The sequence below is a fragment of the Lacerta agilis genome, chromosome 11 (assembly GCF_009819535.1).
Source record: "Lacerta agilis isolate rLacAgi1 chromosome 11, rLacAgi1.pri, whole genome shotgun sequence".
Taxonomy (NCBI): domain Eukaryota; kingdom Metazoa; phylum Chordata; class Lepidosauria; order Squamata; family Lacertidae; genus Lacerta; species Lacerta agilis.
Genome location: NC_046322.1, coordinates 46296659 through 46322706, shown reverse-complemented (window position 1 = coordinate 46322706; position 26048 = coordinate 46296659). Strand labels below are relative to the sequence as shown.

At 41.0% G+C, this 26048-nt stretch overlaps 1 protein-coding gene across 1 annotated transcript in view; it reads left to right on the top strand.

The window, feature by feature from the left end:
* The window catches only part of CEP120 (centrosomal protein 120), a 36238-nt gene that overhangs the window by 6349 nt on the left and 3841 nt on the right, over nt 1-26048 (top strand). Inside the window, exons 5-18 of the mRNA XM_033164096.1 lie at nt 507-655; nt 1060-1257; nt 2420-2647; nt 2825-3023; nt 4319-4487; nt 6208-6357; nt 9335-9517; nt 10932-11028; nt 11107-11259; nt 12820-12909; nt 13453-13545; nt 14473-14634; nt 16360-16482; nt 18920-19018. Coding sequence (XP_033019987.1) covers nt 507-655; nt 1060-1257; nt 2420-2647; nt 2825-3023; nt 4319-4487; nt 6208-6357; nt 9335-9517; nt 10932-11028; nt 11107-11259; nt 12820-12909; nt 13453-13545; nt 14473-14634; nt 16360-16482; nt 18920-19018 — 2093 coding nt within the window. The remainder of the gene's footprint in view (nt 1-506; nt 656-1059; nt 1258-2419; nt 2648-2824; nt 3024-4318; nt 4488-6207; nt 6358-9334; nt 9518-10931; nt 11029-11106; nt 11260-12819; nt 12910-13452; nt 13546-14472; nt 14635-16359; nt 16483-18919; nt 19019-26048) is intronic.

The following is a 26048-nucleotide window of genomic DNA, read 5'->3' as shown; positions in this document are numbered from 1 at the left end:
GATAATGGAAATTGTAATCCAGCAACATCTAAAGGGCTATACATCCCCCATCCCTGTTGTAACTGGTGACTAGATTGACATGGGGCTTATTCAGCCCCTTACCAGCCCAGGGGTAATATGATTTCTTAAAGACACTGTCCTCTCTGAATTTCATCTTTGTACAGTGGTACCTCGGGTTACAAACTTAATTCGTTCCAGAGGTCCATTCTTAACCTGAAACCGTTCTTAACCTGAGGTACCACTTTAGCTAATGGGGGCCTCCCGCTGCCACCATGCCACTGCCACGCAATTTCTGTTCTCATCCTGAGGTAAAGTTCTTAATCCGAGGTACTACTACCAGGTTAGCGGAGTCTGTAACCCAAAGTGTTTGTAACCCAAGGTGTATGTAACCGAAGGTACCACTGTATATTTTCAGGAATTTCCCTGTGTTTGGATAGGAACCCCCACTCTGAATAAATTTTATTTTGTCCAGAATACAACTGAAGGCATTTGTTTTCTTTTTAAAGCACCTCTTCGGCTACTTGGGTTGGATCCCAAAAATCTTGCAGCAGTGCTTAATGAAGAGGAAGGATACCATCAAATTGGACCAGCAGAATATTGCAGAGACTACTTTGTTCTGTCTGTCACTGTTGCATTTGCTACACAGTTAGAACAGGTAATAATGCCGATCCATGGTACCACTATCTGGTAGAGCTTTCAGACTCTGGATGGTTAACATGAAAAAACATGTGCCATTGCAGCATGACTTGGTGGTTCTTCATAAACCCCTGATTCTGTATAAAAATGCTTGTTCCCTTTATTGCTGTTAAAAATCTAAATAAACCTCAAAGTGACAGTGTTGCCCTCATGATGGGAGGAGCTTGGGAGAGTGAGCAAGAACAACTTTCCAGCCTTGGAATTCCTTAGCTTTTAATGTTACCCATGTTAAATATTTAAAACTTGAATAGACGTTGGAATACAGCACTTCTTTTGATAATAGACACGAACATTCACAACTTCTTATGAGCAGTGTTTGGGACCTGTTGTTTGCATTTTTCTCCTCTTTTTTTTTTGTAACAGCTAATACCTACCACAATGAAACTTCCAGAACGACAGCCTGAGTTCTTCTTCTACTATTCACTCCTGGGCAATGATGTTACCAACGAACCATTCACTGATTTGATCAATCCAAACTTTGAGCCAGAAAGAGCATCTGTTAAAATACGCAGCAGCGTTGAAGTTCTAAGAGCTTATTTTTTGGCTCACTCAAAGTTGAAGGTAAGCAGCCATTTCTGTTCTCTGGTGAACAAAGATTTAGCTGTTGCATCTTGTTTCGAAGTGTGTGACTCCTCTTCAGTCCAAATTGCTAAGAGACTATGAGGATACCATAAGAATTTAGTGTGTTACAGCAGATCAAATTTAAGGACTTTTATACTATTTTGATATGCTGTTAATTTTATTACTTATTAGCTGCGCCTTAATAACAATAGAAAAACAAGGCAGTGGGAAGCATAAGAACCTAATGCTACAGTAGTATCAGTATAAACTGCTTGGTAAAAAAAATTGAACTGCTCAGTTTTTAGAGAATGTCTAAAAGAAAGCTTGCTAGACTTTCTTTTCTATGGACAAGGAGTTCTTCAGAGCTGCCACACTAAAAGCTTGCTCCCTGGTAAAGGACAACCAAACCTCAGGGGCATGGTAGATAGACACCAAAAGTACCCCACCAGGAGATCTTGGTAATTGAGGTACAGCATAAAGAATCAGGCTAGTCCTTAAAGTACATTGTACCCAAATTAACACAAGAACCTTGAGCCTGCCCTGGTAGGAAATCGACAACCATTGCAGCTCTCTCAGCAAATTAGCATCGTTACCAGTAACCTGCCACATTCTGCCCTGCTTCTGGACCAGATAGATAAAAGGGCAGTCCATATAAAGTATGCTACAGTAATCAACTCTTACAGTTACCATTGCATGGACCACTGTGGTCAGGTTTTCCTGATCACAGCAGATGTACCAGCCAAAGCTGGGAGAAGGCATTTCTCGCCACAGATGTCAGTTGTTCCTCTAGTGACAAAGATGGATTAAGGAGCACCCTCAAGCTTAGGAAAATACTCCACCTTGGCCTTTCCTTCTTCCTTACCCCTTACAGCTTGTGAATTGTGGCTTAGTGTGTACTGAAACATGACCGCTTGGAGCCTCTTGCTATGTTTTGACCTGAAGAATACAGGGTTCCGGAGGATAAGACAGCCTGAGAAGATTAGGCAGTCTGAATAACCTTCTAAAGAAGGCTCATTGGCTTATTTTATTCCAGCATCCATTACATTATTTTTTTTAAAAGAACATAATGTTTCCATTTGGATGTCATTGGTTGGGTGTAAGTGATCGTATATGTACTTAATGCTCATTATAGTCACTTTCATGATACCCTTTTGAAATATAGATCCATCTTTGCTGTGGGGATCAATCTCTTGGAAGCACTGAAATACTTCTAACTGGGCTGTTGAAGAAAGGAAGCGTGGAAATCCTTCAACATCCAGTAGCAATTGAAGGAGCATATATTCTTGTTCCACCTAACAGAGCCCGGCAAAAGCTGCTACCTGTCCCTTTGGATATGGCTCCCACTGTTGGGGTGTCAGTATCTCTTCAAAAAGATAGCAGAGTTTCTCAGGTACAACTCAATTGTTTTCCTTTTTATATACTTTTAAAAATGCAAATAAAAATTGAAAATATTATTGTTGTTATGCATTTATGAAGCGAAGTTATTGTTGTTGTTATTTATTAAATTTCTACTCTGCCCCTCATCCGAGGATCACACGTTTAAACTAGGCACGATTGTTTTGTTCAGCCTCAGTTATCTTCAAAGGTTGAGTCTGAAAATGTGAAAAGAGCTTCATCTCCGATGCGTGATCAGAAAGGGAGTCCTGAGCCTAGTTCTCAAAATGCGTTACCCCGGGTTAGCCATTCTCCTCCCATAAAAGATGACGCGACAGACAGTGAAGTGGAAAGTCTTCAGTATGACAAGAACCCAAAGGCACAGAAAAAAGGTAGGCAGCACATCAAAGCAAATGTTTATAATAAATTTACAGCTGTCATATCTACCACAAAATACTGTTTTCTTTGTGATTGCATGGTAAACTGATGCAAGGAAATGGTTGATCATTCACTATGCAGTAATGCAACTTAAAATATTCTGAAGACTCCAGTAAGAGGGAGAGACTTATCTGCGGTCCACCAGTGAACTGCGGGCCATGTAACGTTTTCAGTTTGTGAAAACGATGTGTGGTTTAGCTCTGCAGTTGAAGAACTGGGCAGATATTCGTCTTCAAGCAAATTGCTTGGGTCTAAGCACTGCTCCCTTCCTTTGTGAACAGAATGCAGCAGCATAGCCTCCAGCCGGTGGCCGCTTTGCATGATAGGGCCAATGTGTGAAGGCTGCTTGAAATATGAACACCTATTTTTGGTATGCTATTTTTTGTTTGCCGCGTGGACCAGCTTGCACCACGGGGCTTACCTTCAAATTGGCATCAGCTGTGTTTGGCCACAGGCTATGATGCTGTACAGCTAGTTCAACATTTAGGTTTAGAAAGGGGGAAAAAACCTTAGCATGGGAAACAGCCTTATTAGAAAAACTAACCAATAAACTGAAACTGACGTGGAGACAAATAGAAGAAGACGCCTTCACCCCAGTATGGTTCCCCTTTATCACATACACAGCCCAACAAGACAACAACAAGAATCCCCCGACAGCATACAAATCAATCTGGCTAACCTGATTAAAAAATACACACACACACCCTGCTCTCACACAAAAACAATTCTCACTACAGCCAGCCAAAGACAACCAACCACACCCTAAGCCACCCCCAACCTCTCTCACCACCAAGGAAATACAACAAGAGAACCCATACAAGTAACACGGACACAACCCCTCTCACACACTAAGTAAATAATAGAAATATAACCACCCCACCCCACTCCACCTTTTTTCTTTTTCTTTTCTTCTTCTTCATAATTGTTTAAACCAATTCATAAACCAAGAACTCATACATTAACCACTAATAATGAAACATACGTTGTAGATATTTCCCCACATTTATTGTGCTATTTTTGTGATAAACAAATGACATGAGAAAACTTGGTATACTTATTTGTATAACATTATTCTTGTTTATAAAACCCAATAAAAGAAAGAAAGAAAGAAAACTAAATTTTGTCCATAAAAAAAAAAATCGAAAGCTTCTTACTTTCAAGTATTAGAACTTGTATAGCAGGGGCTCTCAAGTTTGGAATGTGTCAGCATCTATCTTAAAAGAAAATGTGCTGTCTGTTTTCTCCTCAGCCTCGAATGCCCGAGCACCTGCTCCTCAGACTCAGCAGGCCGGTACCTCTGAATCTACCACAGGTCAAAAAATTGCTGTTCCAGCGGCATCCCATCACTTCTGTTTCTCAATAGACTTAAGAACTCTCCATAATCTGGATACTGCCTTTCCCGTCAATTGTATGTTAAGGTAAAGCATATGTTAGTTAGATAATTGTTTCACATCTCTTCATTGGGAGAAATTTCAGTTTATTTTTCCATTGCTTCCTGCCCCTTAACCAGTTACTGGTCCATGAGAGGATCTTAAGTCTAGGTACACAGTGTCACCATGATCTTGCTCAACATGAACTTGATCTAAAACTATGGGCAATTGCATCTTTCTTAGGAGAGTCTTATCCCTGTAATTCTGAGGATAGGACACAGGTGCTGTACACTGTAAGAGGGCAATCTCCAACTATGTGCAGGTCTTGTAACTTCCATTCATGGACGAACATGTCTTGCTCCAATATTCCCTTTTCTTTAATCGGCCCACTTCTTTATAAACTCACAATGCTGTTGTGGCAACTTGTGGATTTTTAGCTATGTTTCTGCATTGAGGACCCCAGTATACATGCTAATTTAGAAAGTTTTTACATTTTTTAAAAAGCTGGGGAAATACTGAAAGGAGTAGCTTCATGGAGATTGGGCACAAGCGTATCACTTTTGGGCTGAGTAATTTTTGTTGTTTAACTGGCCCACTTGACCTTCTACTTTATGGAATGTGATGTGTCCATTGAATGAAACTTGGTGTACGAAGTCCAGGAAGAATTCTATGTTTCAGCTCCCTAGTAGTGACCAAAAATGTAATCCTGAGGAGCACCAGGGAAAATCTGCAGCAACATATTAAAACACACACCCCTAGACATATTCTTAACAATTTGTTGTTGTTCAGTCGTTCAGTCGTGTCCGACTCTTCGTGACCCCATGGACCAGAGCACGCCAGGCACGCCTATCCTTCACTGCAAGATGCAGTTGGGTATTCTTAACAATGCCCAACTGCATCTTGTTACTGGGTGCAGGATCACTGTCACACTCCCTTACTTTAGAAAATAAAACAAAGGATGCAAGTCAGTCTTGCCTCTTCAGAGCAATGGGAATCTAGTGTCCCTTCGAGATATTGTAATGCCCACCATCCTCAACCAGCATGGCCAATAGTGAGAGGGAGAGGAGATAGGAGTATATTGTTTGCTAGAAACAATGGTGTGGCATTCACCTAAGTTTGATTCATAGAAGACTCATGAAAATTAATGAACCTAACTTAAATCCTGTTCATTAAATTCGATAGGTATACTCTGAATAAACTCAGTTGAATACCATGGCATGTTAAGAACATGCCATTAAGTCATTAGTTAGCTTGAAGTTCATTTACTTAAAGGTCATGAAGTGATAAGCTATTAGCACTGAATTTGTTATAATATTAATATTATTTATTTATTTATTTATTTATTTATTTATTTATTTATTCTCTCTCAATGGGATGCAGGTGGCGCTGTGGTCTAAACCACTGAGCCTCTTGGGCTTGCCAATCAGAAGGTCGGTGGTTCAAATCCCCACAATGGGGTGAGCTCCCGTTGCTCTGTCCCAGCTTCTGCCAACCTAGCAGTTCAAAAGTGCGCCAGTGCAAGTAGATAAATAGGTCCCGCTGCGGCGGGAAGGTAAACGGTGTTTCCGTGCGCTCTGGCTTCCGTCACGGTGTCCTGTTGTACCAGAAGCAGTTTAAGTCATGCTGGCCACATGACCCGGAAATCTGTCTGTGGACAAACGCCAGCTGCCTCGGCCTGAAAGCGAGATGAGCACCTCAACCCCATAGTCGCCTTTGACTGGACTTAATTGTCCAGGGGTCCTTTACCTTTACCTTTTTACCTCCATAGGTATTCGTATCCGTTTTTTGGAAGCGCTGCACCCATTATGACAAACCCTCCCGTGGAGGTCAGGAAGAACATGGAAGTGTTTCTTCCCCAGTCGTATTGTGCATTTGATTTTGCAACACTGCCCCATCAGCTGCAGGATACCTTCTTCAGGTATGTAACAAGGGTGCCATTTTAACAATCTGTGCACTAGCACATTTCTCTTTCCTTCACAACTAGTTAACCGTACAGTACTTACATTTTGAAATTGCAAGTTATGGGCAGTACTCTGTTTCATACCTGGAGTAGCGCAGCATAACTTTGTCCCTTCTCCCCATACTCCCACGCCCCACACTTTCTCTAGATCTGCTCTGGAGGGTTTAGGGAGCATTCCTCTTAGCACTACATTAAATACAACCCTATATATTTGTCCTCAGGATTGGTTATTTAGTTCAGGTGGCACGTTTTGTGTCAGTAAGGTGGTATGGCATCTGCTAATAAGTTCCATTTAAATATTCGTCCCTGCTTTGCTTTGTTCCAGCAGTGTGGGCTTGATCCTGTCATATTCACAAAGGGCAGAATGAAGAGCCATGATGCTTGCAGTGTGTGGTTTAGGTCTCATTTGCTTCCACATCTATAGGGGTAATGGACAGGGGAGAGTAGGTTGGTTTCTAGTGGTCCTAGCAACCGGGGGTATAGCCTGTATGCAGGGGCAGGTAGGGACTCAGATTGCTCAATACCAGAGATCTGGGTTCCTGCTTTGAAGAACCAGGTACTTGGCCAGCACAGTAGGGAGTGGCAGGTGACAAAGGGGGGAATGGTTGTCTCTGTGTGTGTTGTTTTCAAAGTGATGGATTAGGTCTCGCAAAGCACATTTGGTCATCTAACCCTTCATTTGTTTTTTTTTTATAAGAATTTATTGGCATTTTTCCAAACAACATATACCCTCACCCACACCCACAAATACAAAACAAATATGACAAATACAAACGGTATCAAGATTCTTGTAGCATCTTTCTAAAAAGAAAAATTTCTTTTTCCATATCTTGACCATTGACTTCCCCTGCCTTTTCACCTTCGATTTTATATCCTTAATCTATTTTATAACCATTTCTTCTGAGAAAAAAAAAAAAAAAATTGGTTCAATTATATATTTACATCAAATTGTCTTTTCAACACCTTACTAGTAAATACATCACCATAATAATACCTCATCCTAGTTCTTCTTAATTCAATCTTATCAATTTCTTAACTTAATCTAAGTCTTAATCTTGCTCCTCGCATCAAATCTAATTCTTCTATCCTTAAGATTACTGCTAGTAACATAAAAACTTGAAATATCTCCTTTCATATACAAATAAAAATATAACAGAATATTGTTGACAGTATTCACCCTCCACTTTCGATTTGCCGTGTTAGACTACTTTAAATTTTGTTTAAGACTTCACCCCACACCCCCTCTGTCCATTATTCTTCTCCTGGTGGCATCGGCACTGAACATCCGTGTAACTTCTCTCTCCCAACGTCCACAGATCCAGGCACAGTCCATGTCTCTTCTTGCCACGAGTTCAGAGGTGTCCATCTCATCATCTCCCTGCTTCTTCGGTTCTTTGTAACGTTCCTTTTCTTCTTGTAAATACCTTAATTCTCTGTCCCTGGCCCCCGAGCTCACACCCCGGGGACTGGATATAACAAATCTTAACGTCGCCTTGGGGCTGCCACCCCCAAAAAGCGAATTTCTTCTCCGAAGTTGCTCACTCAGTTCTCTCCATCTTTCCATCCACTCTCTCAGCTCATTAGCAAGACATTCTTCATAAGTGTCAAAAGTTTTAAAAGCCTCCTCTGTGGGCAATTGGTTCCCTTTCAGATCCCCACACAAGACTTTGACTTTTCTATAAACAAGTTCCACCTTCAAGGCAGTGAGTCTCTGTTCATCTGTTAGTCCAGAGTTCAATACCAGTTCAAGGACAAAACCCAGCATACTGGCAGAGGAGGAGGAAGTGGGTGTTGTATTTCTGCTCTCCTCTTTGTTCAACGCCATTTTTCTGTGCTGAAGCGCAAACACCGCAACTTTAAATGGAGATATTTTCCTCTAATTAACTGCCCGAAAAAAGAGTTTGCCAGTCTCATGTGTCAATTTTAGCTACATTGAAACCAGTTCTGTAGCAGTAAACCCTCATTTGGTTACATTCTTCGGCTCGAAGGGAGGGAGGCAGGCTACCTTTCCCCTTCCCCCCGGATCGTTCCAAAAGCGCGATTTTTAATCCAAATCTTTACTCACGACCACCGGGTTTTTAGCTCCATTCTTCGCAGGTAGAACTTGGACGCTCACCGCGGGCTTTGTCGCCGCATTTGCATCCCGGTTGGGGCATGTCCCCTGAAGCCCGGCTCCGGTTGTCCCTTCACCCCCACTCCCCCTTTACAGGGGGGGCAGGGGAAGGGTTCGGAGCCTCCGCGGGCACAGCCGGGGAGCCCAGGGTGCGGGACGCTCTTCCCGCACCCCAAACGGAGCCGCGCGCTGCGGTAGCGCGGCTCCTAACCCCCGGGATGGACAAGGCGCCTCGGAGCCGAGGCAGCCTTCGACCACCCGGCGATGGCGTCGCCGCCGGAAGTCCTAACCCTTCATTTGAGTGCACTTTGCTCTCTGTGTGCACCTGGCAGGGACTGGAATCTGCCCTATATCATTCATTGACTCAGTTCGAAACCTATTCTAAACTGGATGTACTTCAGAGCAACTCATTCAAACTGATCGTATTCAGAAGAAATACTACTTTCTTGTGGAAGCTGATGAATTTTAACTCCTAATGTGATGTGACACAGATTAGGATGGGTTTTTACTGTTGTCAATGGCTAACCAGTAGGCATGCAGGAAGTCAAAAGTATATCGCTCAATTGTATATTTCTGGGATGAAAAATTACTGTGATGGGTGTGAAATGTTCTTGCAAAATTGAGTATCCTTGAACTCTTTCAAGTGGTTGCACTATTTTGCATTGATGTCTGCCAGTGCATCTACGCCAACATCACAAAAGATGTAAAATAAATGCAGCTCTTCTACCCATCCCGGCCTACAGCAACCAAGGGGAAACCCATCTATGAGAACAAAATACAAACTCCTGTATGCTATGTGTATTTTTTTCTTCTGTATTTCAGGATACCATTGCTGGTGGAGCTGTGGCATAAAGATAAAACAGCCAAAGACTTACTGCTGGGAGTTGCAAGACTCCAGCTTTCAAATATTTTGTCCATGGAAAAAACCCGCTTTCTAGGTGCTAGCGGGGAACAGTGCTGGCGTCAGACCTTCAGTGAAACAATCCCTGTTACAGCAGCACAAGGGTATAATGAGCTTTGAAAAATGAGGTTCCTCTGTTATAGCTGGTTCTGTTTAACACTCCTATAGGCCTTTTTGATTTTTTATTTTTTTGCATTTAGTAAACTTATTTTTGAAGAGCTTGTATAACTCTTAATTTTGGGGGACAAAAGGGATCAATGGAACAATAGTGTGGGAGACACTATTGTGATGCTGCAGAGCTTTTGAAAGAATGCACTCAATTGAACTTGATACCAATTTGTACTTGTAGAAGTGTACACAAAGATTCCAAATGTGACTTTTCTTTAGCAGTCATGCAAGCATTGTCTGCTGACTTGGTAAAGATTTGATTAGAATGTAGAGCTTGGATTTTTTAAAATTTATGTAACTTTCTAATGGTGAATATATATTTAATTTCAAAATACATGTTTGCACAATCAAACTTTCCGGTATATTACGTAGAAGATTCTTTCTGAAAAGCATGAGTGTACCCAAACCTAGTAGCCACTAGATGGCAGTCCTCCAAACCTAATTGACTTTAGCATTTGATGTCAAACTCAACTCACTGATGTGAAAGTGATTGTACTCTTTTGTATGGATTTGTTTCAAATGTCAGATGTTTATTTCCTGTAACTCGATAAGTTTACCCAACTTTTCAGTGTATTTGCATAGAGAACTGTTTAAACTTTACTAAAAATGGATAAAAGAAACAAATGTAAAATGTATTGCTGTACGCAACGTGGGTTTCATGTTTTTGTTTATTTATTGATACTTTTTGACTTTTTAGTAACAAGGCAATCATCTGAAAAGAGTCTGGAACATTTATTTTGTGGACAGTTGACCTGAATGTGTTTCCTTCAGGTCCACACTTGCCAGGTTGTGAGTGTGCATATTAAAGTAAGACACTTGTAGCAGCAAATATTTAATTCTGAGCTTTGAAACAAAACTGTTTGCAGATAGGCAGAAAAATAAGCGTTGAGTCAAACCTGATAGCCAGCGCCACAACACAAGTGATTAGGAGGAACAAAGAAAGGAAATCACAATGTCGGTCTCCAACCTCTTTATTCATGAATAGGAATAAATGCTCTGTACTTCTCTAATAGAGCAGCTATTCCTTTTTCAACTCTCTGTGTTCCATAGTCCTAAAAGAATTGGTGTCATGTCTGGGTCTGTCAATCAATCAAGCAATTTATTGTGTGTAGCCAAAGGCCTTTACAATGAACATGTTTTGATCAGTCGTCTGACAGTCAGGATTGTTTGACTTCTTTATTTAAAACTTGTTTAGCTCCCGAGACCTTTTTTGGGAGGAAAGAGAGGAAAGACTGCTGTAGAAATAAGTCAACTTTTCTCATGCTCGTTCCATTGTAAACAAATGACAGTAGAGAGCAAGATTAATCTCAAATGAGAGAAGAAATGAAATGTTCTTGTTCTTGTTTATAGGGCAAGCAACAGGATAGCCGAGATTTCATATACGGTGACCCTAGAAGATTATGGGCTTGTGAAAATGCATGAAGTTGTGGTGTCCGATTCTTCTCAGGTAAACAGAAATGCACTCTTTCATGTTTGGAAAGACACAACTCCATTGAAGGTTATCTAATAGCATTTCCATGTTTAGGGTTTAGGTGCCAATGAGCCACCACTGGTTCCTTCATCTCAGCCACGTAATGTTCCTGAAATCCAGCCAGAAACAAGAGAAACTCTAGAATACAAAGCAGCACTTGAATTGGAAATGTGGAAGGAACTGCAAGAAGATCTTTTTGAAAACCAGGTTTCTTTATACATTCTTTTAAACCGGAACTATGGGTCCACTCTTAACAAAAGGCTAATGTGACAGATCTTAAACCTAGGTTGCAGTTCAGGTGGATACAAGCGTGGGAAAGAGGTTTATATATTGGAATCAGTCCTGTAGCTGATTGTACAACAGCATTGTATACCTGGCAGATTCATCATAGATGGCTTTGTAATGTTCAAATACATTTTTGGGCGTGTCTCTCAGGGTAACCACCCCAATCTCACATTATGTCTGGGCAAAAAGGTAGTTTGGTATATCTTCAAGATGTGCCCAGGATGTTGACAGCAGGCTAAAACTGATCTGTGTTTTGGAAAGATTATTTATATTCAAAAGGAATCTTACCTACTGTATTTTACAGTCTTGAGCACAAAGGTTCGTCCTTACTGATGCAGGAACACTTTTGGCCTGTTGCCCCTTCCTTCAGTCATTATAATATATCAGTCACGAGACTGTACCACCTTTGGATATTACAGAGCACCTTGTAAGGGTAGGGGAGAGAGAGAAGTCCAAATATTTACAATATTGGACTAAGAGTAGGAGTGATTTTATTCACAGGGGTCTTGCAATGTACTGGCCTGTTCACTTTCTGTGGGCACAGCCTGGAAAGTGCCCAGGGTAGCTCAGTTGCTAGAGCATGAGACTCTTAATCTCAGGGTCATGGGTTCGAGCCCCACATTGGGCAACATATTCCTGCATTGTAGCGGGTTGGACTAGATGACCCTTGTAGTTCTTTCCAACTCTACAATTCTATGATTCTATTCTACCCTAGTGAGTTTTAAAAATTCATTCCACTTCAGTTGCTTCCCCCCCATCTCTTCTGCTTAAGTTGAATTCAAGTGGAAGCTTACCTCTCTTTTTCCAATCACTTTTAAGGCTTTCTACTTCCATTGTGCTTTGTAACACGTAGTTCTGCTATTACTAGCCTATGAGTTATGGTAGTATTTTATGACTGCTTAAATAAATTTTCAAATGTGGTGTAAAGTTCTCCATTTTACTTCTGGTTATAGTAGTGTTAGATATAGTTGAGCTTTACACGGCTATGCATAACTATTGCCTCTTACCAGCTATCATTTACCACAGAGCCTAGGCCGTGCCGATCAGAAGGTCGGTGGTTCGAATCCCCGCGACGGGGTCAACTCCCATTGTTCAGTCCCAGCTCCTGCCAACCTAGCAGTTCGAAAGCACATCAAGTGCAAGTAGATAAATAGGTAAATGGCAGGAAGGTAAACGGCATTTCCGTGTGTTGCTCTGGTTCGCCAGAAGCAGCTTAGTCATGCTGGCCACATGACCTGGTGCTGCAACCCCAGAGTCGTCCGCGTCTGTGCCTAATGGTCAGGGGTCCCTTTACCTTTAATCAATTTTCAGGACTGATAATGGGAGCTGTCTGTGTATTTGATCTGGAATTTCCCCCGATGTCCTGAATATTTAATTTGCACGCAGTATTGAGGAAAGACTTCCACAGTAGTTCTGATTGAGTTATGCAAATTTTATGGTTTTTGAAGGGCGACATTTTCAAATTGTGTTTGTTTTTCACAGCTGAAGAAGAAGGAGCTAGCTCATATGCAGGCTGTTGCAGAAGAGTGGAGAAAAAGGGACAGAGAGAGGGAAGCATTGGTGAAGAAAAAAGTAAGACCCTTTCCCCTTTGAAATGCTTCACAGCATAATGAACTGTCATGATAGCTGGCAGTGGTAAGGGTGATGTATTTAGATAGATGCCAGAAGAAGACCTAGACACACAGCCCATAAAACCTACACAAAAATGCTTTAGGTATAACACACCTTAGAGAGACCCTGGAATTGTTTATGAACTAAGTTGCAATATTTTTACTTTCGGTTCAGTTAAAATAAACATATATAATACTGCTAGTCTTGCAGAGCAATCCTACACCGTAACATGCCCCACTGAGTTTTACTCTCAGGTAAATGTGTATAGGATTGTAGCCTAAGTCTTGTTGAAATCTATTAACAGTGCAGGCTCTGATGCATAATATTTTGAAATCCACTGTATGCATAAAAGTCAAGTTGTCACTTGTTTTGTGGGATTTGAAGCTCATTTTAAATCCTTTTTCTTTTGCAAGGATATAATGTAGTTCAAGAACAAATACCATGTTCTATTTAGAAAGAATTTATATAGAATTTATATTTCTTTTTCATCTGTATACATTCTAGGTTGCAGAATATACAGTTTTGGAAGAAAAACTTCAAAAAACGTTAACTGACTTAGAGAAGCGTGAAAAGCAACTTGTTGGTGCTGAAACCGAGGTAAACATATGCAAAGCAATGTTATCTCTTGTACTGTGCACATACAGAAACCTTTTAAAAAAAAAAAAAAACTCAAGAGGACCATTCCAGTTCATCTTAGACTTATGCTCAGATTGGAATTTTTGCATGCTATGGAACGTGGCTTTTTCTGGTGCATAGTTTTGGGGCATTTTTGTGCATGTTTTAGTTCATTGGCAGGTTGGTATGGATGGGGAAGGAAAGAGGAACATGCATCTTTATTCTATATGTGGAAATACCTAAAAATAAGCAACGTGCATCTTGTATCCGTCAAGTATTCCTGTACTTAAAGCTGCAAAGCCATCAGATTTGGCAGAGAAATCGCTGCTACATAGCTAGGAGCAGGGCTGGATTTAGGTTTGATAAGGCCCTAAGCTACTGAAGGCAATGGGGCCCTTTATATGTCCAGCTGTCCTTTGTCAGCAACAATTTATCACTGTTTTTTTGTGTTGAATATATGCTGTATGGTAATTTATGGACCTAATAGGTATCTAATGCCATTTTATTTGTTTTTTATCTTATATTTTGGAAATGTACATCCAGTTGTTTTTTCCTTTAAATTTTTTTTGGGGGGGGCCCAAGAGTGTGGAGCCCTAAGCTATAGCTTGTTTAGCTTATGCGTAAATCCAGCACTGGCTAGGAGCCATGGTTCTTTGCCCTCGTAACTCCATGGATGTTGTGGCACACACTCCACACAGCTAGGCTAAGTTTATAAAGTATTGTTATATTATTGTTGTTGTTTTGTTTTGTTGTTGTTGTTATATATTGAAAGTTGGTAAAAGAAATGCATGAGTGACCCGTGAGAGTAATGTCATTCGAGCGTGCTTTCTAAATGAGGCAGCACAGGTTTACATCTGGACAACCTCTGATGCTGAAATCTCTGTGTGTGTGTGTGCTTTAAATTTTAAGCTCCAAAGAGCAAAGAAAGAGCTCCAAGCAGAGCATGAACGAAACTGCCAGGAGCTTCAAGATGCAATGCGGCGAGTCAAAGAAGAATGCATGCATCAGGTCGAGTTGGAAAAATCCCGGTTCAGACAGTTAGAAGAGGACAAGATCCGCTTGCAACAACAAGTGAGTGGAACTTAACTTTTCCAAGCTAGATACAACCAGTGCTTTTTTTTCTTAAAAAAAAAATGTTTAAGGTACTCTCATTTTGACTCAATAAAATCACCATTTTATAGTTCAAATCGGGAAAAATAAATACAGTAAATGGACAAAAATACAAAGACTCACAAAATGTTTAGGGGTATGCGTACCCCTGCATCGCCCCAGAAAAAGCACTGGATACAACTTTATTTAATGCTGGAAATGGACATAGATATTTTTGAAAACAAGGGTGATCTTACGGCCAGGTTAATTAAAGCTTTAAAATATCCTCTTCTCCTTCAATAAAAGTGAAAAAGGAAGACCAGATATTTTAATGCCACCAGCATCGCAGACGTGTCTGTGGAGGGGATATATTGATTGAAAGGGTATTGTATTGTAACTGTATTGTAACTTTTGAATAAATACGTTTTTTTTAAAGTTAAAAAGGTAAAGGGACCCCTGACCATTAGGTCCAGTCTCAGACGACTCTGGGGTTGCGGCTCTCATCTTGCTTTATTGGCCAAGGGAGCCGGCGTACAGCTTCCAGGTCATGTGGCCAGCCACTTCTGGTGAACCAAAGCAGCGCCCGGAAATGCCGTTTACCTTCCCGTCGGAGCGGTACCTATTTATCTACTTGCACTTTGACGTGCTTCTGAACTGCGAGGTTGGCAGGAGCAGGGACCGAGCAATGGGAGCTCACCCTGTTGCAGGGATTCAAACCACCAACCTTCTAATTGGCAAGCCCTAGGCCCAGTGGTTTAGACGACTAATTAATTAATTAATTAATTAATTAGATTAGGTTGGTGGTGCTTCCTGAGGGCACCTCTCTCTCTTTAAGGACCAAACTATGTGCGCAGTATATTGTTGATGCTTCTAAAATGTTCATTGACACATTTGTGAGAACCTCCTCAGGACCAAAGGCCCTCCCATTTTTTAGAAGGGCATTTTTGAATTTGATCCACTGTTTATTGGGTTTCCTCCAAGAAATCAAAGAGTCTTGGATTTCCTCCGTATCTTTTGTTTTCTACATCTCTCTTGCTATGTTGTTAAGGAATAATTTACTTTCCACAATAATTTTAAGCATTTTTAAAAATAACTTTAGCTTTATAAATAATTTGCCTGAAGAAAATACTTATTTTTTTTCTCATTTATTGTGTTGACTTTTTGACTGGTCTAAGTGGTTAATAATTTTCTAAAAAATCAATTAAGAATAAGAATAATGTTCATTCATTGCATTATTGGTAGTACTGTGCAACGCACAGGAGGAAACTGCATAAAATCAGCAGTGGGTAACTCAGAAAGGCCTGTTGGAACAAAAAAAATCTCAAGTGCCCTTCTAAATCATTAAGAGAAATCTAGCAGATTTCCCAAGGAGCAATGGTGGCTGCCATGACAAAGAAGTTTTTTTTCTTTTTAATATTTGGTGTGCATCTCTCTCTCTCTCTGTGTGTGTGTGTGTGTGTGTAAAAACTATAAAGCAATGTAATATTTCGGGAACCATTTCTTAACCTTTGACCATCTATTTGTATGGTAGTAGTGCTGCTGTTGTGATACACCAGTTTGAAGACCAATAATATTGGGCAAAATGTTCCTTCCAGCTCTTTGTTGTGTTATCATCTAGGTATAAACTCATCCAACTTCTGTTTCTTCTTCTTCTTCTTCTTCTTCTTCTTCTTCTTCTTCTTCTTCTTCTTCTTCTTCTTCTAACAGCTTTATGACTGGGAAAACAAGTATAAAGCTCTGGAGAAAGAGTTTCAGCAATACAAGGAGCAGCAAAGCAGCAAACCAGAAATCCGACTGCAATCAGAAATAAGTATTCTAACTTTAGAAAAGGTATGTCTACAAATTCACCGTACATTGCTGAAGGCTCAGAAAGAATAGCAGCATTTCACAGCAGATTAAAGGTAGACAGCATGGACAAGAAAAAAGAAACATGGAATAAACTCCAAATTTAACCCAGCCACAAAATTTGCATCATAAATATAAACAAAACGAAAGAATTCTTCTGGAAAATGCTGTAGCTTTTAAGAGCTTGCCAGGGACAGGAGATTCACATTCCTTTACAGTTCATCTGTGTCAGTATTTTCCAAATTTCATTGTTACTGATAACTCAGGCAGAGTACACCTAAAATGAGTTTTTGATCCAGGATAAATTGTAATAAATATTCTTAGACCATTGGTTGCATAGAAAAAAATAATGGTAAGCAAAGTTAAGCGTTTGCAAATTGTTCTTAATTCATGGCAGACACCTGTCATTAGATGTACATGAACTCTAGAGACCCATCTTGTTGTATCAGTAGCTTCATTTAGACTCTTCTTACTTTTGATAGCTTGAGCTTTATTATTTATAAAAGATGCATGTTTGACAGCACTGCGAATGTATGTAGTTTTCAAAATTCTAATCTGTGCCTTTGACTCAGAAGAGGTATCGTATATCCAGTTTATGAAGAAAAGATTGGGAGATTTTCCTGATAAGCAGTTCTTCATCTCTTTTGGGCTGTGGGATTGGGAAGGGTTAGGAAAGGACTCTTAATAATAATTTTAGTATTTATACCCTACCCATCTAGCTGGGTTGCCCCAGCCACTCTTGGAAAAGAATGCAGATTTTAAGCTACTGCCTCAAATTCCCAGGCAATAGCTTCAAACTTCATTTTATAGCCCAAGATCTGGTTTCCACAAACATAAATTTGGACAGTCATATGTATTCAATGCATGTATAAGATGCTGCCTTTAAAAAAAAAACACACTGTGTTACGATGTGATAGAACAACAATCAAAGAAATGAGGGCTCTTTGTTCCCTAGCCATTGACCATTAGGATGTGTATACATATGCTCTTGCTTACTCACTCAAGAACAGGGTAAGTGAAACTGTGCCATTATAACCAAAGGTCAGAGACCATGGGAGTTGTAGTCCAGTAACATCTGTTGTTGTTGTTGTTCAGTCGTTCAGTCGTGTCCGACTCTTCGTGACCCCATGGACCAGAGCACGCCAGGCACGCCTATCCTTCACTGCCTCTCGTAGTTTGGCCAAACACATGTTAGTAGCTTCGAGAACACTGTACAACCATCTCATCCTCTGTCGTCCCCTTCTCCTTGTGCCCTCCATCTTTCCCAACATCAGGGTCTTTTCTAGGGAGTCTTCTCTTCTCATGAGGTGGCCAAAGTACTGGAGCCTCAACTTCAGGATCTGTCCTTCCAGTGAGCACTCAGGGCTGATTTCTTTGAGAATGGATAGGTTTGATCTTCTTGCAGTCCATAGGACTCTCAAGAGTCTCCTCCAGCACCATAACATCTAGTGAGCCACATTTCCTCACTCCTGCATATAGAACAGTGTTTCCCAAACTAGGGTCTCCAGCTGTTTTTGGACTACAACTCCTATCATCTCTAGCTAGCAAGATAACTGGTCAGGGATGATGGGAATTATAGTCCAAAAACAGCTGGAGACCCAGGTTTGGGAATCACTGATCTAGAAGAAGGTTCTACTTTTTCTCGAGCCTCTGTACAGAGAAAGCTCATACCAAGAACAAACTTAGTTGGTCTCTAAGGTGCTACTGGAAGGATTTTTTTTATTTTGTTTTGACTATGGCAGACCAACACGGCTACCTACCTGTAACAGGAACATGGAGTTGGCCTGAATATTACTCCTCAAGTCATACTTCCAGATCCTACAGGATCCCGAAGCCCCCAACAGAATAGTTTTATTTTTCAAAGCTGAAGTAGAAGCAGTTTTCAAGTCCTCCTGGCCTGGCAATGCCTAAGAAGACCAGTTAAAGGGGAAACATTTTCTGCTGCTTTTGAGGGAGCGTGAGTTATTTAATGCAGAGACATGATCTTTCAAACTGAAGACTTAAAAGGTGCAATCTAACCAAACTAAGAGGCACACATTAGCTAAAATTTCAAGGATCAGGCATGCCAAGTCTTGCATCATCAATTAAGCTGAAATATGAACAGCGAGTGATTATTATATAAAAATGAATGCTATCTTTGAGTCCTTTGAAGATGTTTAAAAACAGTTTACATGAACTGTTTAGATGAACTGTCTTGGACTGCAGACTAATCCGGTTTCGCTTTGTTGGACAATAAAAATAAGGCTAATGCTTAAACGAGGATATTCTTGTGCTCCACAGTATTTACATCAAATTGCGTTACTGCTTTAGAAGTTACATGCTATACTAAACTATTTTTGTAATACAAGTTTTGTATATTCAGTTGCATAAAGATTATTCCTACGGTTATAGTGTTTGTTGATAGAACTCCGCTCTTTATTAGGGGGACCTTGAAAGGAAGTTGGAATCGGCGACCAAGGCAAAACTACACTACAAGCAACAATGGGCGCGAGCGCTGAAGGAACTAGCAAGGCTTAAACAGGTGTGTAACATATAAGATAAATCAGGGGTGGAGGACCTAAAGCCCAGGGCCAGAATGTGGCCCTCCAATCTTCTCTGGCCCTTGAAACTCTCAAGAGAACGGCAAGAAGAAGTTCCTTCTATATACATTAGTGAAGCCAAATGTGCCTTGCTGCAGTGTGCCTACTTAGGAGAACTAACTGGAGATATTAGTGTTTAAGATCTTTCACCGTTTGAGAGCAAAACAACAGCTGTCTCACCTGCTGGCATCTTTTGCAGCACACAAAAACCAGAGAGGATACTGTGATATTTACACACTTGGAAAAATGTGGCCTAGATGTGCATTTTGACTGGAGAAAGTAGTTTCTCTTGAGTATGAAGTACATTACAAACATTGCCACATTCATTGCTCAACAACATTGCTCAGTGACATCAGTATTTCCACACTCTATATTTTAATTTGAGATTAAGAGATAATGAGTTGGGCCAGTTCACGGTCTCCTAAACCAAAGTCCAGTGGGCCAGAATTAGCACTCATTGATGCTGCATCTTATTTGATGATTTCCCTACAAATCCCTGCATTATTTCAAGCACCTGCGGCCTGCCTTCAGAAATGGAGCAGGTTCTCTGGATCATGGTCAGAGGCTGTGTTACTGTTTTTGATGTTCTGTGATTGGCTATAGCAGGATTGGGCAACCTTTTTGGCTCATGGGCCAAATTTGACAGGTGGGCAGGGGCTGTCTACCTCTCAGTCACCTGACTTCAGAAATGATTTGGGAGGCTGCTTTGAAGTCCCAAAGTTGGGATTTCAAAGCACGTAGCAGGCAACAAGAAAGCCAACCATTGAAATGAAGTGTTCTTGTTTTTTAAAAAATTAGCACCTTGCTGCTTGCTATGTGCTTTGGAAGTGCAGTCAAACTGAGCAGGTTTGGGTGCTGTTCCACACACCCGGACCAAGCAGGATTGCCCTCCTTTTGCTGATGTGAGGTGAGAGAAATCTTGCTCAGTGCTGGGTTTGAGTATGTGAGAGGTTTTCTTGCAGGTAGCTTTCGCATGCACCTGGACCAAGCAGGATCCCCCTTCTTGGGGAATGGGCAATCCTGCTTAGCACTGGATTTCTGCTTTACACAGTGCTTCAACCAGCTGGTTGTCAGGCACTTGGAAGCCACGCTAGGGGGCTTTAGCGATGCCTTGTCCTTTTGGCCTAGCACCACCCTTATTCATATGACATCTGAAGTAGAGTGGGCAGCTGTCATTTGCCCAAACCGTCCTCATATGCCAAGTGAGAAAGCCTAGTAGGCCAAGACTGACCCATGGGCTGGAGATTCTCCACCCCTGTTTCTTGAAAATAAAATAAAAAGGTTTCCTGAAAAACGTGATGAGGCCATTTCCAAAAGTTAACAAATGCCTTAATGAAAACTTAGATTATACTTCTCAGTGCTTTTCCCTTTGAAATAAGACTGTTAAAGCTTGTTTAGAACACGTCAAACATTTAACCTTCCTTTGTGCATCTGTGCTAAAGTTAAACTGAAACCCTTTTAAATGAACTGGTCAAAAGAATCCTCCATTGTGTTTTGACTATAAAATTACAAATTTAGAGGCCTTGAGGAATGTTAAGTCTGCTTAAGTTCTGATGATTTGTGTTATTTTTTGTTTAAGTTGGATTAATACCATGTTAATTTCACATTGGTTCTGGTGAATAGCTATGGGGTTGTAATTTGTGCCAGAAACTTGTCACACCAGAGCTCTCTAGAGAACTATACAAAACATTTATGTTGTGAGAATTAGACGCAAAAAGCCATATCTTGGATTGTTAATAAATGTTAATGACAAAACCCAGCTGGCAAGCCTTTGGAAAGGCGATCAAATGCTTTGTGGCCATTGCCAGAGAAGTGTTTAAACAGATTTCCATTAATCAAAAGGAGAAAGTATAGTCAAGCTGTGAATTATAGAATCATGTAAAGCATTCAAGTATTTAGCATAATGCCCCTTTATTCCATGCGATCTTAGTTTAAATATTAGCCCTCTCTGTTCCTTTTACTCAGAGCAGGTAACAGTCGTTTTTCAATGCAAAAACAAAAATATAAAATACAGAAATGTACAACTACAATCTGTATACTCTGAAGTTAGCTATTAAAACACAATATAGTATCAGTGTGTTATTTCTGGAATCACCTAGTGATTAATAAAAATGGTGGTCAACTAAATATGCGATGGAGAAAGGCTTTTCTTTTCTTTTTTGTGGTGATGGGAAAGACTCATACACTATGCTACGTAAGAGCTGTAAGAATGAAGATGATGAGGATGTCAAAATATCTGGGGGCAAAAATATTGCCCCAATATTTTTTTGTGCTAACACAAGGGGATTTCCCCGTGCTCCTAATCTCGCTGTTCCCAGATCTTCTCCAGAGTGTTAGAAGAACCCCCAGAACAGATTTAGGAGAATACATGGGAGGACAGGAAAAGGATGTTGCAATGCACAAGGGTAAATCCCTATGCTAACAGAACATTCACCTTAGCGCCATGTTGAATACAACCCATGCTGCCCATGGTCCTCAGTCTGGAGGAAGAAAGCACAGCCAGTAAGAGAACTGTTATACATGGAGGGAGGAATCTCATGGCAAGAAGATCTGTTTGTTGTTGCCATTCTCTTTCCTCTGATCAGAGACCTGGCGCGTTCTTAGCATGTCCTGCCTTAATACGTAATCCCTGACAGTTGCATAGAAGTAATGCAGCTGCTCCATTCTGCATTAAATCCCGAGCTGGGGAATGGATGGAAGCTGGCCATAGGGCACTGGATTGCAGGATATTCTGACCCACATGTGGAAGTTACCGACAGGGACAAAATAGGAAGGCAGGCTGGTGGTTGCATCCCTTCTTCCAGTCCCCCGTTGCCCAAGTTCTAATACCTTAGCCAAGGGACTGTGGCTCTTAAAGGGCCAGTTCCTTGGGCCGCAGACACGCATTCTGCCTTTTCTTGGCCTCTTGCCTGGCATGTTCCCTGTGCCATTGGGCAAGTGTAGTAGCCCACAAAGCAGCTGATTCCTCAGAGAAGGGCTAAGAAGATGGGGTCTGTGAGGGTCCCGGCTTGGGCTCTAAGCCACCACTCTTGACCTCTGCTCTGAAACACCACCATTAGGAGCTTGGTCTGATTCTCCAGGCAGTTCAGCTGTCTCAGACTGCTAACTCCTCCACTAAGCCAGAGGCTGGGACACAGGCCATGTCAGATTGCGTGGCTTCAGGAAGGATTTTCATAAAGAATTGGACTTCAAGGAAGGGTGTTGACAGGGTTTTTTTGTGGGGGGTAGGCATGGAAAGCTTACCCAAACTTTTGAAAACTTATTAGTGTAATCCTACCACTTCAGTGTGAAAGACATGAATTGTTGATGAATACTCCATTCTGACTCTGTATCGATATCTTTATTCCCCCCCCCCCCGATGTTTCCAAAAGCAATAGCTTTCTCGTCCGCCGCCACCCATCAGTTTCCATTATATTTTAAAGTACCAAAACTGTATTGGAACGATCTGCCTAATGGCAGTAAGATAAAATGTTCCGTGAAGTAGGCACACGTGATTCACTCTTGCTTCAACTGGGAATAAAAGTTGAATGATGGCCTCTTGGCATAATATAAGACTATTTCATTTCATGTAGGAATTAAGATTATTTCCTTCCACAAGTGTTTCACATTTGTCAGATTGCACCTTGTTGATCCTACATCATTTTAGGGGAACCTGTGGCCCTTCAGATGCTGTTGGATATGAGGGTTGTCTGGTCTAGAGCACCACAGGTTCCCATTCCACCCCCCACCCCCACCCCCATGACCTACATGCATGTTACTGTACAGAAGTGTCTTCCATTGAGGAATTTTATAATATGTGAGGTGGACATACTTGCAGAAACTTAAGCCAAATAATAACTTTGTTCGTTGCTAAGGTGCCACAAGACTCATTGCTTTCTTTGCTGCAACAGACTAATGAACCTGTAACGTACATCTTTAGATGAGCACCAGAGTCCACTGTTACAGTGAGGGTATTTTGTGCCCTAGGCAAACCCTGATTGGTTTCCCCCTCTTCACTCTGCACATTCTCAGAGGAAGTGTGTTTTCTGTTTGCCCCACTTCCTCCAGGAGCTGAGGGCTACCTCAAATTAAGCCAAGGTGTTGGAGATCCAGGCAGGAGATGCCCCTGTGGCACCTCTATGACACGTCCTCTGAAAGACCCCCACCTTGTTTTCCTGCAACCTCCAAGCACCCTAAAATTTTTGCCTCCATAGGCAGCCGTGTAGTTCGCCTAATGATAAAACTGGCTTTGCCAAAGTCTGCCTAAAGTCAAAACTTTATGAGGGAATTTCAGAAGTCGAAGAAGAGCAAATACATATTTTGATATACCGATTTATATTTTAGCTAGAATTTTTGACAATAAGATTACCAACGCTTGTAAATCTGAGCAGTCCAAAATTGGAGAACTGTAGCAATGTTGCAATGCAGTTGTAACTAGAAAGAATGTTGCAATTCAGCTTTTGGTGATTACAAAGGGATCTGTCTGGATTTCGAATGTTTCTGTAAAAACTCAAAAGTATGTGCATTTGAGATAAGTGGTTATTAGAGAGTTTAAGTCTTACCATTTTTGTACTCTGTGTGGATTTGTTCACAGCAAAGCTAGTGCATTTGTTTTAAACAAACACAGACTTTATTGGCTGACACTGGCTCTATCTTGTCCAGCCTCCTGCTTATCCTCTCAAGGTAATTAATGTGATTAATTTACAAGTAATTTAGCCAAGGAGAGGATGTAAATCTTTGCTTTAAAAAACAGTTAGAAGTCCAAGCCTCGGTTAAAAACTGTGTCTTGAAACCATCCAGACCCTCCTACTGAGTTGTCAGCTCTGGGTTATTTTCAGAAAACTGGAGTTGAGTTCCTTCGCTCCAGTCGTACGTTTTTTCCCACAGACTTGCTTGGTATGTACAAGTGGGAGAGTGAATTGTAGCCGCTATTTAGCCATTGTTTAGTCTAGTGTGTGTATGTCTACATCTTCCCTCTGGATTTATAAGCTGCTATGACAAAATAAAGATTGTTCTCCTTTGATTGAGGAGCCTCTTAGCTATAGCACCTGGCAGAATGCAAGGGTTATTTTGTAGATTGATTAAAAAAAATTTTTTTAGTGATTTACTAATTTTTTAATATTGGTGATTTACTATTTTTTATATTTGTTGCTGTTGTAGAACTTGGAGGCCAAGAGTTTAGACAGTATCGATTTGTTTATTGGGAGTAGCATAGAATCATGGATTTGTAGAATTGGAAGGGATCCCTATCTAGTTCAGTGCCATGCACTGAAGAAATCACAGTTAAAAAAACCCACCTGATAGATGGCCATTCAAATTCTGCTTAAAAACATCCAACGAAGGAGAGTCCATCAGCTTCCAAGGTAGTCCATTCCACTGTTGGAACAGCTCTCACCATGTTCATTCGGTGTCTCCTTGTAATGTGACTTTAGGGATTACAAAGTTCCCTTTCTATGTTCAGTGTTGTCAGTGGCTGCTATTGGGAAATAATTCCTTGCTCTCTGAGGTTTTCTTCTGCTCTGGACATGAGAGAGTTGTGATCAACAACTCCAGTATCTTGGTTGTGCCTTCCTCCTGGGAAATGCAGACACAGAGCTCAACTTCTTTGCATGCCAACAGTTCTAACCCACTCTTCAGAACTGCTATAAAATGACAAGAGTAGTTTTTAGCTTTTGCATCTGAAAATAGAAGAAAATATCATGAATTCCAGCTCTTAATGAGTTGGATATTAGTGGATATTAGTAAGGAAAAAGATTCTCAATGAAGGATTTTATGTGCCTCTCCAAAGAATCTAGATACAGTACTGTAAGTATACTTAGACTATATAGGTGTTTGGCTTGTGAACAGCAATGAACCCTTGCTATTCAGATATAACAGACTCCAGAGAACCTAGAGCAGTAGATAAATATTTTCTATCAATATGTGGTTAACATAATCAAGGTAATTACTTACTAATGGGATAATTGAAATTGCTCTCAAGGGGTCATTAGACACACACTCTCTGTGGTGGGACTGTATGGAAGTAAACTATTACAACCCACCTTTTGTATTTCTGTAGCTCTGCTCTTGTTTGCCAGAAGCGGCTTTGTCATGCTGGCCACATGACTCGGAAGCTGTACGCTGGCTCCCTCGGCCAGTAACGCAAGATGAGCGCCGCAACCCCATAGTCAGACACGACTGGACCTAATGGTCAGGGGTCCCTTTACCTTTACTAGCTCTAAATAGGAGGTTGCTGAAGGATGACTTGATTATTGTAAAATAAAAAATTCCTTCTCGTAGCACCTTAGAGACCAAGTAAGTTTGTTCTTGGTTTGAGCTTTCGTGTGCATGCACACTTCTTCAGATACCTGAAGAAGTATCTGAAGAAGTGTGCATGCACATGAAAGCTCATACCAAGAACAAACTTAGTTGGTCTCTAAAGTGCTACTGGAAGGAATTTTTATTTTATTTTGTTTTGACTATGGCAGACCAACACAGCTACCTACCTGTAACTTGATTATTGTAGTTGTCTGGACTTGTGAAATTCAAGTTGCTTGAAGCTTAAGTGATCTGAGGATCAACTCAATAATACGTTGCAGGCGATGCCAGGATGCCCCTTCTGAATTGTTTACTTTGCTGGTACCCTAAAAACGGTGGTGCCTCATAGACATTCAGGTTGGCTAGTTGCCTCCGAATGAGGCCAAGTATGGCTAGAAAGATCAAAGATAATTGCTTTTGTTCCTGACGTTTTTGATCCATTATATATTGGTTTTTACTGAGAGCCAGTGTGGTGTAGTGGTTAAGAGCGGTAGACTTGTAATCTGGGAAACCGGGTTCGCGTCTCTGCTGCTCCACGTGCAGCTGCTGGGTGACCTTGGGCTAGTCACACTTCTTCGAAGTCTCTCAGCCCCACTCACCTCACAGAGTGTTTGTTGTGGGGGAGGAAGGGAAAGGAGAATGTTAGCCTCTTTGAGACTCCTTCGGGTAGTGATAAAGCGGGATATCAAATCCAAA